Genomic DNA, 14867 nt, shown 5'->3' on the forward strand with positions numbered 1-14867 from the left:
CGCCTGAATGACGGCCCCGCCGGCAGCGGAGCGCAGCATCCAGGCACTGGCCAATCAGGCGCGCGCAGGCGGGGAGGCGGTGAGATCATCTCTGGCCAATAGCAGTGCACCGAGCTCAGGGATGCTGCATTCGCACCCCAACCCCCCCTCAACTCTTGGGAGCTGGGGAACCCCAGGTTGAGGGTGAGGAGAAGAATACAGGGACCCTAAGCTTCCCACTCTCAGGAGTGTAGGAGGACCAAGTTGATTCCCTCCCAAATTCTCTCTAGCCATTGATTAGGGCTGGAAAAGTCTCCCAGAGTCCTTTTAAAGACCAGACAGAGGCTTTGCAGGCACAGAGAGGGGAAGTGACTGGCTCAAGGTCACACAGTGGCAGAGTCTTGGGGCCAGGTCTTTAGCACATAGCCGCCTCCCCTCTTCACCCCATGCCTCTCTAGCTCCAGCCAAGGAACTGAGGGGAGTACCAAGTGCACACTCTGTCAAGGGGAAAGACCCTCGGAAGGCCGGGGAATGGTTCCCTTCTGCTCTGCATCTCCCCCTTTCCCTCCCAGGGTCTAGTATGGTGTGAGGAAAGACACCGGGGACCCCTAGGAACCCAGGACCCTTGAGGAAGTGTGGGGTAGATGAGAAGGCCCAATCTCACCTCGGCCTTGGGCCTCCCTGCCATTGTGGGGTACGGGTTTCCACTATGGACAGAGCATGTGCTGACCTTCCATCCTTAGGCCCCACCTGCCCCTTGCACCTGTACAAACCACTCGTTCCCACCTCTGTCCCCGGAGCCCTGCAGCTTCTCAAAGCCCAATTTCTCATGGGCCCACTGCCAAACTACTCCTGCCTTGGCCCTGCCCACCTCAAAGTGTCCCATCATCCTCCCAGGATCTCCACCTGGAGTTTGTTCCCACCCCAGCCTCTTTCCCACGCCCCATCCACGGCCCTCTCCCCACCACACACCCTGCCCTATGCCACTGCATAGGCTGAGCTCTGGGAGCAGACTGGCCCTGCCCCGGCCCTTCCTTCTGGGGCTCTGCTGTGGTCTGTGCATAGCCCCAGCTCCCCAGGTCAGCCTCGCTGCCCTCCACGACCGCCCTGCCACTCACAGCCCGTGGAAGCTTCTCTCCCTCTCGTGCCCACCTTCAGCTCCCGGCTCTGCCTGCAGGCGCTGACTGGCCGCCCCCTCCCACAGCTCCTGTCTGCCCCCTCCCTCCCCCTGCTTTACTCTGCCCCTCGGGCCTCTTCAGGCCCCTCATCTTGTCAGGGAAGGGGTCCCTGATTCTGCCCCCAACTTTTGGGCATCTCCAAACATTCAGAGAACCTGGGATTGTCAGTATCTGCATGGGCTCCCCCAGGGCAGAGGGCCATCCTGGTCATCTTGGGGCCTTAGCCCGGCACAGGACCAGAGTGCAGGATGAGTCACTGTTGAATGCGTGGGGTGGGAGGTTCTAGATAACTCTGGAGCTGGGATCATGCCGTCCAGGGAGCAGCGTGGGCCAGGGAAAGCCAGCCAGTGAGGGAGCTGAGGGGTGGAGATGGGGCTGCCGAATGAGAATCTGAGATCTACTGAGGGGCTGAGGAGGCCAGAGGTGGACTGCAGGACTCTGGAGAGCAGGGTGTCCTGGGGAGACACTCACCTTTGCTGCCCTGTCTTACCTGTCCCCTGCTGGCCAGCTCTGGGATCTGTCTGTGCTGGAGCAGCCATCTTTGGGGCCTGGGGCTGAGGGAGGGGAGAGGAGGGATGTTTCAGGTCCTCCCAGTGACTGGGACGCCTTTATGCTAGCCACAGTGCTCTGTGGTGTGTCTCCGTTTATCCTGGCCATGGGGTGAAGCAGGTTCTGTCATTGTACCCATTTTACTGAAGAAAAAGTTGAGGCCCAGGTACCTCCATGGCACAGCCAGGGTTGGGCTGGGCTCTGTGGTGGGTGCACCTGATGGCAGTGCTCCCTTCCCCCGGGCTTTAGAGCTCCTGGGATTGGGTAATACCTAACCTCGGGTCACAGCAACCGGGAAGCCAGGAATCTCCCACTAGGGCAGGTGTGAGGGCAGGGCCTGGGCACTGGCTCCAGTATGCGGCCTTGGGCGTCCCTGTTGGCCTGCAGTTTCCTCCCGGGCAAGGGCTGCTTGAGATTACAAGGGGGATGGGCCTCAGGGAATGTAAAGCGTGTTGTGGGGTCCTCTGCCCCTGTTTGTGGCTGCCTTCCCCGCCTTCGTGCTGTATGGTTCTCCATCCCAGAATGGATCTGTTCCCCAGCTCTGCTTTTGTCCCCATGCCTTTGCCTGGAGACCTACGGCCTGACCTTCCGGATCCACCTGTAGGAACCATCCCTCCCTTCCCTTCCCTTACCTCGGGAAGTGTGTGGTGCTCCTGGCGCACGAGGAGCCTTCCTGGTTGCCCTCTCCCCCAGGAAGGCGGCCCAGGCAGGCGCCTCCTGGGCACCTCTCTGTGCGGGATCTCCCTTAGAAAAGCCCGGCCCTTTGCCGCTGTCCAGCACTGTGGTGCTGACTGCGCCTGCTCCTAGGCTGCTTTTGCCTCTTGCCTCTTGGCCTACGAGTTTCTTTTTTCTTTCTTTCTTCCTCCCCACCTGTTTTTTTTTTTTTTAATTGGGGATTGAACCCAAGGGTGCTTAACCACTGAGCCACATCTGCAGACATTTCTATTTTTTTGAGACAGGGTCTCACTAAGTTGCTTAGCGCCTTGCTAAGTTGCTGAGGCTGGCCTCAAACTTGCGATCCTCCTGCTTCCGCCTCCTGAGCTGCTGAGATTACAGGCGTGCACCACCATGCCCAGCAAGCCGAGGGGCTTCTTGAGGACAGGGCTTGGATTTTTTAACCCCACCCCTGGCACTTGGCACAGGGCCTGGAATGTTGTGGGCATGGCTCTGTGGAATTAGTTGGGATTTCTTTGCTCCAGCTGGGATAGGGACCCATGTGTAAGGGCCCTTCTCACACCTAGGCCTTATTGTTCCCAGCATTCCTGGATAGAAGGAGTTCCCCTGGGCAGGGTGTGGTTGGGAGGAAGGGAAGAGGGGGCTTTGAATTGGATGCCAACTCCTGCCGTCTTCCATCTAGTTTTCCAAGGAAAAGTACATCCTGGACTCGTCACCAGAGAAACTGCACAAGGAGCTGGAGGAAGAACTCAAACTCAGCAGTACAGACCTCCGCAGCCACGCCTGGTACCATGGCCGCATCCCACGAGAGGTAAGAGAGCCCTGGGCTGCTGTATGAGCCCTGGGCTGGGGTATCCGCCCTGGATCCTTCCGCCAGTGCTCCGCGAGTCCAAAATCCAGCTCCGGCCACCACAGCCCCTGACCTGATGCTTGACAGGCTCGATCTGAGTGGATTGGGATGAGGTCCAGCTCTGCCATTTAATGTGTTATGTTGAAAGAGTTGCTTCACCTCTCTGAGCCTCGATGTCCCCATGTGTAAAATGAAGGACAATAATAGTATCTACCTTAAAGAGCCTCTGTGAAAATTAAGTAATGTCTGACACCAGTGAGCTCAATGAATTTGGCTTTGTTTTTATTTCTTTCATTGCTATTAGCCTGTGTATCAGCCTCTTGTGTGTTGGTTAGTGAGCATCCATCTCTGGGCTATTTGGTTTTGACCAAGTGGAGTTTCTGGGCTGAGGTGACTTTATAAGTCACAGATTGGGGCTGACACGTCACCTATTGCTTCTTTCACTCACATTACGAGTCTTAGCCAAGAACCAACTCTGCCAGGCCCTGTCCTGGGCACCAGTGTTTCCGAGAAAAGAGGTGGTGGCCCTGGATCTGGGGCACAGAGGCTTGGGAGTGGGTAGCCATGACACACCCTATAGAAGTCACAGAGGGGCCAGGATCTGGAGGTGCTGGGGCTGCCTTGGCCTGAGACTTGGGTCCCAGGCCTGCCCCTTCTCAGGGTTCCCCTTAGGCAGAGTGGCTTCAGCCTCATCCTCCAGGCACACAGGGCCTGACTCCATTCTGGTTCTGCACCCTCACGCTGCTTCTCTGCCTGGCTCACACGTTTGCCTGAGGAGGCCTGTCTGCATCTGGGTCGCTGTGTCCTTGGTCCCAAGCTTCAGATTCAGATGTCTCTGTAGTCTGGGTCGGCCTTAGTGTCCCCCGAGTCCTGAGTCACTGTGTCCCTGGCCCTGGGTCTGGCCCTCTTCCATCCCCACCACACTCCAGCCTACCGGTGCCCCCCGCAGGTCTCCGAGACCCTGGTGCAGCGCAACGGTGACTTCCTCATCCGGGACTCGCTCACCAGCCTGGGCGACTACGTGCTCACGTGCCGCTGGCGCAACCAGGCGTTGCACTTCAAGATCAACAAGGTGGTGGTGAAGGCGGGCGAGAGCTACACGCACATCCAGTACCTCTTCGAGCAGGAGAGCTTCGATCACGTGCCCGCCCTCGTGCGCTACCACGTGGGCAGCCGCAAGGCCGTGTCGGAGCAGAGCGGGGCCATCATCTACTGCCCGGTCAACCGCACCTTCCCGCTGCGCTACCTCGAGGCCAGCTACGGCCTGGGCCAGGGCAAGGCTGCCAGCTCAGCCAGCCCCTCGGGCTCCAAGGGCAGCCACATGAAGCGTCGCAGCGTCACCATGACAGACGGGCTCACCGCCGACAAGGTCACCCGCAGCGATGGCTGCTCCAACAGGTCAGCCAGGACCCTGCACCAGGCCTCATTCTGCCGGCTGTCAAATGGGGGTGTACGTAGCGAGCTTGATGGGGAAGGGGAGGCCCAGCCATGCCGAACTGGGCGAGATGTCTCCTGGAGCCTCAGTGGGGGGCGGTGGAGGGAACAGAGGGTCTTCAGGACAAAGACCCAGATCCCAGTTCCAGCTCTGCCGCTTGTTGGCGGGTGTCCTGGGCCCGTCCTTCCTCTCTTACCTCCGTGCATCTACCTGTACAGGGCCCACACTCAAATAGCGCCCCCTGGCTTTGCAGTGTGGAAATCCCTGCACAGGAACCAGAATATTCTCAGTGACATTTTAATGACACCTGGTTGCCCCTTGGGCTGGGTAAGACCAGGCCCGGGAGCCCAGGAAAAGCCATAGCAGCTAATGGTGCCTGAGGCCCTAGGGTGCCTGACCCGGGCTGAGGGCTGACCGAGTGGTCCTGTCAACTCCTCTCCCCTGGGTCTTCTAACCCCTGCTTTGTAGATGAGGAGATGGGTTTAGAGCAGGGCAGGCCCTTGCTGGGGTGTGGTAGGATCAAGATTCAAACCCAGATTCAAATTTGTTCACTTCAAAGTCTGCTAATTTCTGTGGCTTTCCTGGCTCTTTGCAAAGAGGTTTGTGCTCTGGGCTAGGCCCTCGTGGCCCATCTCCCTGGGCCTGGGTTGGGCACTGCCAGCCTAGGAATGGATAGATGGCGACCCTGCGGGGAACAGGCAGCTGGTCTGTGGTTTGGAACCAGTGAACATAATGGTGTCAGGATCCACTGGCCATGTGTGCCCAAGGCATCCAGAGCAAAGCGTGGGAGTAGTAAGGAGGAGCCAGGTTGGCAGACCTGGGCCCCTCAGGCCCCTTCCTGCTACTCCTTCTCCCCAGTTTTCCAAGGTTCTCTGGGTAAGTTTCCCAGGAAAGGGAACATTTGTGCAGGTTGTGGACTGCACAAAGTTTTCTACATCCCCGTTCCACCCACAACAGTGGAGGACAAAAAATCCACACTGCCTTCCGCTTATGATGGTGAGGGTGCAGGTGAGGGGTGTGTCTGCTGGGAAAATGTCTGATTTGTACAAAGGTACTTATGGGTTAGCAGGGTTGTGGCCTAGCTGTCCCTTCCCCTTCTTCCTCTAGGGATAAGAAAGACACAGAGAGCCTGAGGAGCCTTAGCTTTGCTGGGGTCCCCCAGGTCTTGTCCTCTTAAGTTGGTCTTGGATTTGAGAGAGGGGAGTGCTGGGCAGGAATCCTGTGGGGGACACAGGGAAGGGGAGCCCATGCTGTGCTGGCTGGGTAGGATGGACCCTGTGACCCGCGGTGCCACCCCAGCCCAGCACAGCCCTTCCTCCTGGCTTTAGTTTTGGTGCCTGTCCATTGAGAGATTGGATTCCATAATCCCCAAACTTGTTTTTCCTGTGAGGTTCAGGGGGCAAAGACGGGGTCCCAGGAGCCAGCGAGGCCCTGCCCTCTGGGCTCCTGCTCACGGAACTGTCTGTCCACAGCTCATCGCTGCCCGCCCCTCGGGACTCTATCCGCAGCTGTGCCCTCAGCATGGACCAGATCCCAGACCTGCACTCGCCCTTGTCCCCCATCTCAGAGAGTCCCAGCTCCCCTGCCTACAGCACTGGTATGGCCAGCAGCGGTGGGGGGCGCGGGGGGTCTGTCCTAGGTCTTTGTTTCTCGTGTGTTCTGGTGTTGCTGCTCTTCTCAGAGAGCAATGTCTTGCAAGAATTTGCCCTAAAGCTTCCTGGTGGAACTCTTGATCCTAACATATTTCTGTGGCTTCTTTACTCAGTACTTCCCCCCAAAACCCCCGCCCCAGGGACTAGGGATTGAACTCAGGGGAGCTCACCATAAATCCTTCCTAAAATACAGGCCATCAACTTTGTCAGAACCACAAACTTGCCTTCCAAGCAATACCTCCAAGTTCAAATTCCTTACCAGAAATGTTTGATGACATAAATCATTTATGCAAAGTGGCACGGTCAAGTGGCCTAGAGGTCGAGATTGAAATCTGAGCTCCTATCACTTGCTGGCTGGGTAACCTTGAGCAGGTCACTTAACCTCTCTGAGCCTTAGCTTTCTCATCTGCAGAGTAAGGATCATAAAAGTATTTACATCATGGAACGTTGAGAGGGTAAAATAGATTAATGTGCAAAGAAGGATTGCATAGGCAGTAAGAGCTCTCAGTATGTATCACCTGTGGTTTCGGTTTTTCTTTTATTTCATTTTTGCTGGGGTTCTGGGGATAGAACCCAGGGCTTCATGAACATCAGGCAAGTGCTGCACCCTGAGCCACTCCCCCAGACCTTACCTCTGATTTTTTTTTTTTTTTAATACAAGGGATTGAACCGAGGGGTGCTTGACCACTAAGCCGCATTCCTTCTTTAAAAATTTTTATTTAGAGACAGGGTCACTGAGTTGCTTAGTGCCTCACTAAGTTGCTGAGGTTGGCTTTGAACTTGTGATCCTCCTGCCTCAGCCTCCCAAGCTGCTGGGATTACAGGCATGTGCCACTGCCCCCAGCTCCTCACTTCTGATGTTTGGTGATGCTTTCACTGCTGTTGACCTGTGTATCTCCAGCATTTTGCCAGTTCTGGGCACACAGCATGTCCCTAGTAAATTATTACTGCTCATTCATCCAGAACTAACACCACTGGCACAATCAACTCCAGAGAGCCTGAGCTTCCCCTCCAAGTAGTTTTGTGGTTCCCCGAGGCTGTGACAGCTGCAGGGTAGGGGCGTGGGGACGCCTGTGGTCCTGGTGATTTGGAGTATCACCGAGGACTGACCATTTGCCTGAGTTTGCTGGGCCTGGTCTCCATCCTGGTAGGGAAGGGGGGGTGTCCCTCCCACGTGGAGGATGGAGCCTGTTCTTTAGGGAGCAGGGATGAGGAACCCTGCTTGGTGGGGAGCTGTGGTGACTAGTCCTCTCTCTTGCTCTCCGCAGTAACCCGCGTCCATGCCGCCCCTGCAGCCCCCTCTGCCACCGCACTGCCTGCCTCCCCTGTGGCCCGCCGCTCCAGCGAGCCCCAGCTGTGTTCCGGAAGTGCCTCAAAGCTTCCCGGAGAGTCAGACAAGGGTCCTCATGCGAGCCCCTCCCACACCCTCTCCAAGGCCTCCCCGTCCCCATCACTCAGCAGCTACAGTGACCCAGACTCCGGACACTACTGCCAACTCCAGCCTCCCATCCGGGGCAGCCGAGAGTGGGCAGCAGTAGAAGCCACCAGCCGGCAGCCCAGGAGCTATGGAGAAAGACTAAAGGAACTGTCAGAAAACGGGGTCCCCGAAGGGGACCGGGGCAAGTCCTTCACAGCCCCCATTGTAGAAGCCACCTCTTCCTTCAACCCAGCCACCTTCCAATCACTACTGATCCCCAAAGATAACCGGCCACTGGAGGTGGGCCTTCTGCGAAAGGTCAAGGAGCTGCTGGCCGAGGTGGATGCCCGGACACTGGCCCGACATGTCACCAAGGTTGACTGCCTGGTAGGTGCTGGGTGTGGACTGGAGTGGGGACAGCAGCTTTATCCTTGGCTTTGGGGCAGGAGTCAGGGTGGTGAGGGGCCTGGTTCCCCAATTCCGTTTTCCTCCAGACGTGGGTTTGGCATTGAGCCAGGCAGTGCTGAAATGCACTGGGGCTGACTCTGTGAGGCACCCGGGGCCCTTCCGCGGTGTCCAGGGACGGAAAGTCTGACTCCCCGCCCCCGCGCTCCCTCGTGGACAAATAAGTAAAAACATTCCCATAAATCACCCACACCTGGGTCTTCGATTTTTAGTATTTCTTTGACCACCCAAGGACTCCAGTTCTCTTTGTGCCCAGTTTCTAGCTCTGCGTCTGGAGGAGCCGGTTGTTCACGCTGGTCTCCGAGCCAGGGAGGAGAGAAGAGAGACAAGGCAGAGATGTTGCTCCATGGAGAGCGCTGGGCAGGGAAGAGGAAGGTTCTAGGCCCAATGTGTGGCCTTGGGCAAGCCCATTCCCTCCCTGGGCCTCAGGTTTGCCATCTGGAATAGGGCTCTTAAACTTAACTGCATATTCAACACGCGGGGAACCCCTGGACATTGCCCCCTTCTCCCCCATTTCGCAGATGGGGAAACGAGGCTCAGGAAGATGGAATTCCGTGCTCCTGTAGAGGGTCACGGTGGAGCTGGGATTCAAACCGGCCTCCTAGCTAGGCCTCTTAGAAGGAACTCTCTGACTCCCAGATGGCCTGGGCCAGCCCTGACAGGAAATTAATCAGACCTCTGGGCGTCCTTGCAGGTTGCTAGGATACTGGGCGTTACCAAGGAGATGCAGACCCTAATGGGAGTCCGCTGGGGCATGGAACTGCTCACCCTCCCCCATGGCCGTCAGCTACGACTAGACCTGTTGGAAAGGTAAGGCAGGCGCCGCGCCCCGGGACTCGCGGGGGACCCCCGGGCTACCTGCTCCGGCTTGGCCGAAGCCGTGGGGCTCCTTAGCCTGTCCGCCCGCTCCCGGGGTTCCGGCCACACCTCCCACCCATTGGCCAATCGCAACTCTTGATATCCAGCTCAAAGCAATCCTGGCTCCCCAAAGACTGCGCCCGCTATCTCTGGATTATCCGTCTGCAGCCCCTTGTCCACAGCCTGGGCCCGGCTCATCGTTTCTGGCCTCACGGCGGATTCTTAAAACAGCGTGCGCGAGCCACTCCGCTCCCTCAAGCCCCGCCCCAGGCGCCCTGGTCCCGCCCCCGGAGCATGCTGACCAATCAGAAGCACTGAGCCTTGGTCCCCCTCCAGCTGGCCGCGCCCCCTAACCTCAGGGATCTCACTCAGACTCTGCGCTCGGCCCATCGCCGGTGATGGACAGTGGCAAGGGCCCCTCCCCGCGTACTTGGCCCCGCTCCCTCTGACCCTGCCGCTCTGACAGGTTCCACACCATGTCCATCATGCTGGCAGTGGACATCCTGGGCTGCACCGGCTCGGCGGAGGAGCGAGCAGCGCTGCTGCACAAGACCATTCAGCTGGCGGCCGAGCTGCGGGGGACTATGGGCAACATGTTCAGCTTCGCTGCGGTCATGGGCGCCCTGGACATGGCCCAGGTACTGAGGGGCCCGCCTAGAGCTGGGCACCCTGTAGACTGGAAGCGCCCTGGGCGGGTTTCTCCGGGATGGAAATGGGAAGAGCTTTGTGAGTTCCTAGGCATGGCTGTGAAAGAGTAACCAGGAGAACGCAGTTCCCCAAGGGCTGGCCAAGGACACGTTCTTTTCCCTTCCCTGGGTCTCAGTTTCCCCACTTGTAGGATGAATGAGGAGTATTTGATGCATTTAAAGAAAACACAAAGGCCAGTGAGGTGGCACAGACCTGTAATCCCAGCCAACGGGGAGGCTGAGGCAGGAGGATTACAAGTTCAAAGCCAGCCTCAGCAACTTACTGAGACCCTGTCTCCAGATGAAATGAAATTTGGAAAAGGCTGGGAGTGAAGCTGAGAGGTGGAGCACTTGGAGGTCAACCCCCAGTATTGCCAGAGAGAGAAACATGACACAGTATCATTGAATGGACACTCACCTGTGCCCTGGGCTGGTGCTACACTGTTTACCAGCATTGATTCCTGAAAAGACTCTCATGAGGTGGATGCCTCTGTTGTCTGCTCTTGTTACAGATGGAGCAACTGAAAGCAGTACTTGCCTGTGGTCACACAGGTCCAAAAGTTTAGGATTTGAACTGATTTCCAGTGCAACCATTATGCCACACTGCCTCTCCTGTGCCTAATAAATAGGAACAACAGGGGCTCGGGGGCAGAGTCTCAGGTTCATGTCTCAGCTCTGCCACTTATTTTCAGAATAATCTTGGGCAAGTCATTCCCACCTGAGATTTAGTTCCTTCAGCTGTAAAATGGGTTGTGTTGGCAGCATCATGACACGAAAGGCAGCCTACACTGTCCTTGGTCCACCAATGGTGGCCAGAATAGCTCTTGTTATCCCACATCTGTGTGTCCACTCAGCAGGGTGGCCTGTGGCCAGGGCAACTTCTCACAGTCTGATCTCCCCAGATTTCCCGGCTGGAACAGACATGGGTAACCCTGCGGCAACGACACACAGAGGGTGCCATCCTGTATGAGAAGAAACTCAAGCCTTTTCTCAAGAGCCTCAATGAGGGCAAAGGTACCTCCCTGCCTTGCTGTGTGACCTTGGACAGGTTCCAGCCCTCTCTGGGCTGCCATAGATTCTCCCAGCGTGGATGATAAGGAGAGCTTGGTGAGCTTACTTTTTGCACCTGGCAACCTCATTAGCCACGTCCAAGTCTAGGCTCAGCACTTGGGATTGCGTCATCGCTGCTGTGGGTGCACCCAGGGGAAACTGAAAGGAAGGGTCTGTCCCAGGAGTCTGGATCCCCGGGAACTCTCTGGGACCTTAGGCAGGCCCCTCTCCTCTCGCCCCTCAGCTCCCCGGAATCAGTGGATGTGGGACCTCCAGGGTCCCTGAGTGCCTGCTCTCTCTGTCCCCTGCAGAAGGCCCTCCGCTGAGCAACACCACGTTTCCCCATGTGCTGCCACTCATCACTCTGCTGGAGTGTGATTCGGCTCCGGCTGAGGGTCCCGAGCCCTGGGGCAGCACGGAGCATGGCGTGGAGGTGGTGCTGGCCCACCTGGAGGCCGCCCGCACGGTGGCACACCACGGAGGGCTCTACCATACCAATGCCGAGGTCAAGCTGCAGGGTGAGTGTGGTCGATGCCCAGGCTCCCCTCCTCCCAGTATCCACTCGGTGCTTGTCCCTCTGTTCTGCCCCAGCTCCCCGCTCCTCATCTTATCACCTTCTTCACACAGTAGCTCAACAGACAATTGTTGGGTGCACCTTGGCTGTGGTCCTTAGCTTGGCTGAGCCTCAGTGTTCTCATCTTTGAAATGTAAAAGAAAGAGGTGCCCAGCCTGGTACCTGGGGTGGAGACAGCCGCCACACTTCAGGGAGCTCAGTTTGTAACACCCTCACATGAAAGTGGCAGTGTCTGTTACTGCCTTTGGTGTTAAGTTGCAGAAATTCACTGGAGATAAATTAGAAATTACAGCTGAGCAAAAATAAGATTTAAAAACTGCCGCAGTCTGGCTGGGCACAAATAACCCAGCCGCCAAAAAGCCTTATAGGTTCAAACAGCAACTCTTTATTCCCGAACTCTCACCGGCACTCTACACACACTTTCTGGGAACACACTCCCTTCACCGGGCTCCCGGAACCGGAACCGGAAAACTCAATGGGAACTCCAAAGTAGCGGTGCCTGAAGCAGCAGGATCCGCCCTAATCCCAGCAGGATCCGCCCTAATCCCGGAGCAGGGTCACCTTTCAACCATTCCCTCTAGCAAAATGCCAGGCGTCATTCCGACTAAACTGTGGCTCTCAACAAAAAACTTACCCACAATTACCCAGGGGTAAACTCTGTGAATATTCTGATAGGTTTTTCTGACTTTCTTGCTTTTTTTTTTCCCCAAGAAGGAATAAAAAGATATGTATTTTATATTTACTTGTAAAACGTATATATGTTTCTTAAAAAAATGGAACTTATGGGAAAAAAAAGGAAAGAAAGAGAAAACGATCATGCAAGATCTCAAAAACTTCCAAAGAATTAAACATTAATATTTCATCTTCTAAGGACTGGGGATTCAGCTCAGTGATAGAGTATTTGCCTAGCATGTACGAAGCCTTGGGCTTGATCCCTGGTAATGAAAAAAATGCTTGTCTAGAAAATAGTAGGAGAAAGACCAGACACTGCCATGCATGGTTATGTTCATTAACAGACTTTGTTGGCTCTCTGGTGGGCTATGGGGAGGTTGCCTCAAATGGGACCCTGAAGAATGTGGGGACTCTGAATGGGAGCCCCAGCCTCCTTCCAACCAGATGGTGGTCCCTGACCCTGTGCCCCTGCCCTGCAGGATTCCAGGCCCGGCCAGAGCTCCTGGAGGTGTTCAGCACAGAGTTCCAGATGCGCCTCCTCTGGGGCAGCCAAGGGGCCAGCAGCAGCCAAGCCCGGCGCTATGAGAAGTTCGACAAGGTTCTCACAGCCCTGTCACACAAGCTGGAGCCTGCTGTCCGCTCCAGTGAGCTGTGACCCCCAGGAACCTTCCCCTCTGCAGCTGTGGGCAGCAAAGGGGGCAGAGCCCTTTCCCCAGAGCACCCCAGGGACACTGTGATCAACCCAAAATGTTCTGGGTTCAACTCCAGGATCTCCATTGCAACTCCAGGGTCCTGCCTGGACTCTGGGCTCCACCTTCCAGTCACGTACGTACCAGTCTCCCTTCAGGAAGGACAGGGACCTTGCTCCTCCTACCAGCTTCTGCTGTCCCCCTTCCTGCCCAGGTTCCCTGTTTTTGAGCCATGGGAGGCCCCTCATGCCTCCTCCCTCTCCCCTGGGTATTTGCCTCCACTGGCACCAAGGCCTCCATCTTGCTGTAAATAAGTCTGTTCTGTAAATAGATGTACAGAAACCATGTTCTTTCTTTCATATAATAAACTTTTATGACTCTTTCTTCTGTCTCTCAGAAGGGGCTGGGGGTGGAAAGAAGCACTTTTTCTCAGGTGAAAAGTAGAGAACTTCATTTAACAATTGCTTGCTGGGCATGATGACACACGTCTTGTAATCCCGGCCACTCAGGAGGCTGAGGCACGAGGATCATGAGTTTGAGTCCAGCTTCAGCAACTCAGCAAGACCTATTTCCAAATAAAAATTAAAAGGGCTGGAGCCTCAGTAGTAGAGCACCCCTGGGTTGAAAAAAAAACCCAAAAACTTATTTAGCACTTGGAACATTCCAGTTTGTTCCAGGAGCCAGAATACAAGCAAATACTAAATTCAAACCCTGCCCTCCAGGAGCTGATGACCAGTGGGGGTGATAATTCCAACCTAGTGGGAGACATACAGGTATAAGTTCCTTCTGTCCCATACCCTGCCTCAGGAAGCCACAGCAACGATTATCACAAACACAAGGACCCAAGATGTTTGGAGTAGAAGGGTTTTCAGAAATCTAGGACTTCAACTCCCTTCTGTAAAACAGAAATGGAGAGAGAAAGGACTTTCCCTAGGTCCTAGCAATAGAACGAGGAAGGCTACAAACTGGCTCCCCTGACCCAGGGTTCTTTCTCAATAGAGGGAAGTAATAATTTCAGGTTTGAGATGTGGCCCTGAAGTCGTGTGTGTGTGTGTGTGGGGGGGGTTGTGTGTGTTAAGCTGGGTAGGGCAGGGACCTTCAAGCTAGACCACAAAGACAGCTCTCAGTTCTTTCACTCCAGTGGGTGGGAGAGGTAAAGGTAAGCAATGTAGATCAACAGGATCCCAAGCCAACCTGGGGTCCCCAGGAGCTTGTTCACCGAATTTGAGATATCTGGGTTCCTTTGCCTCTGAATTATTTGACCAATCGGACCTGGTACCACATGACATGGTACAAAGCATCTTTGGCTGAAGCTGGAGGTGGTTGAGTTTTGTTGTTCATTAGCAGGGGCAACTTGGATAAGAAGCTTAACCTCTTGGGTCCCAAATTCCTCCTCAAAATAAAACAAGGACAATCACAGAACCCATCTGCTAGGATTGATGGTAAGCATTTGGTATGTAGTGGCAGCTAGGTAAGGGACAGTTATGTTTCATACATAATGGATTGTCAGTGATCATTTATCAATTACTTTCTGAGTCAAAATACTATTTGCCTGCACCTCATTGAAATATCACCATTTCCATGTTGAGGTTGTGGCTTAGTGGTAGAGTGCTTGCCTACTACTACATATGAGGCATTGACACTGGGTTGGATTCTCAGCATTGGATACAAATAAATAAATAAAAAATAAAGGTCCATCAACAACTAAAAAAAATTAAAAGAGAAATATCACCATTTCCATGTATAGCAGATACTATTATATTATAGCATGTGTATGGCACCTGAAGCTAATGGCACATAGTGTTGCTCACCAAAAGCTATTATTAGTGAACCCTCTTTTGTCATATAAAAGAAGAGGTTGGAAGAGGCGCTTTGCAAGCTGTAAGGTTCCGCACAAGTTTTTGTTATAGTTGTTACGTTACCTTTTGTGGTCATAATCCTTTATTTATCCCTTTCTGAGCTGCCGTGATGGTCCCCTAGTTACCGTGGCCATGGAAACGCGGCCCGCTGACCCGGACTGGACGGTTCGCGGGCTCCCCCTGGAGGCACCCTGGAGTCCTGCTGCGCGACGACGGGGCGGGCCTTTGAGACGCGCGGGAGGGGAGCTGGGAGTTGTAGGCCATGGGCGTGGCTGCGGC

The 14867-nt window shown here is 55.2% G+C and overlaps 1 protein-coding gene across 2 annotated transcripts in view; it reads left to right on the forward strand.

Annotated features, from left to right (window-relative positions):
* Window positions 1-13112, forward strand: part of Sh2d3c (SH2 domain containing 3C) — a 26515-nt gene extending 13403 nt beyond the window's left edge. For both annotated transcript variants that reach the window (XM_015497550.2, XM_015497548.2), the window contains exons 3-11: window positions 3064-3192; window positions 4181-4629; window positions 6139-6263; window positions 7587-8122; window positions 8895-9010; window positions 9525-9696; window positions 10647-10758; window positions 11106-11312; window positions 12520-13112. In XM_015497550.2, coding sequence (XP_015353036.2) covers window positions 3064-3192; window positions 4181-4629; window positions 6139-6263; window positions 7587-8122; window positions 8895-9010; window positions 9525-9696; window positions 10647-10758; window positions 11106-11312; window positions 12520-12695 — 2022 coding nt within the window. In that variant the 3' untranslated portion in view covers window positions 12696-13112. The remainder of the gene's footprint in view (window positions 1-3063; window positions 3193-4180; window positions 4630-6138; window positions 6264-7586; window positions 8123-8894; window positions 9011-9524; window positions 9697-10646; window positions 10759-11105; window positions 11313-12519) is intronic.
* Window positions 13113-14867: the final 1755 nt, after the last annotated feature.

This window comes from Marmota marmota, unplaced genomic scaffold (genome assembly GCF_001458135.2).
Source record: "Marmota marmota marmota unplaced genomic scaffold, marMar, whole genome shotgun sequence".
Classification (NCBI taxonomy): domain Eukaryota; kingdom Metazoa; phylum Chordata; class Mammalia; order Rodentia; family Sciuridae; genus Marmota; species Marmota marmota.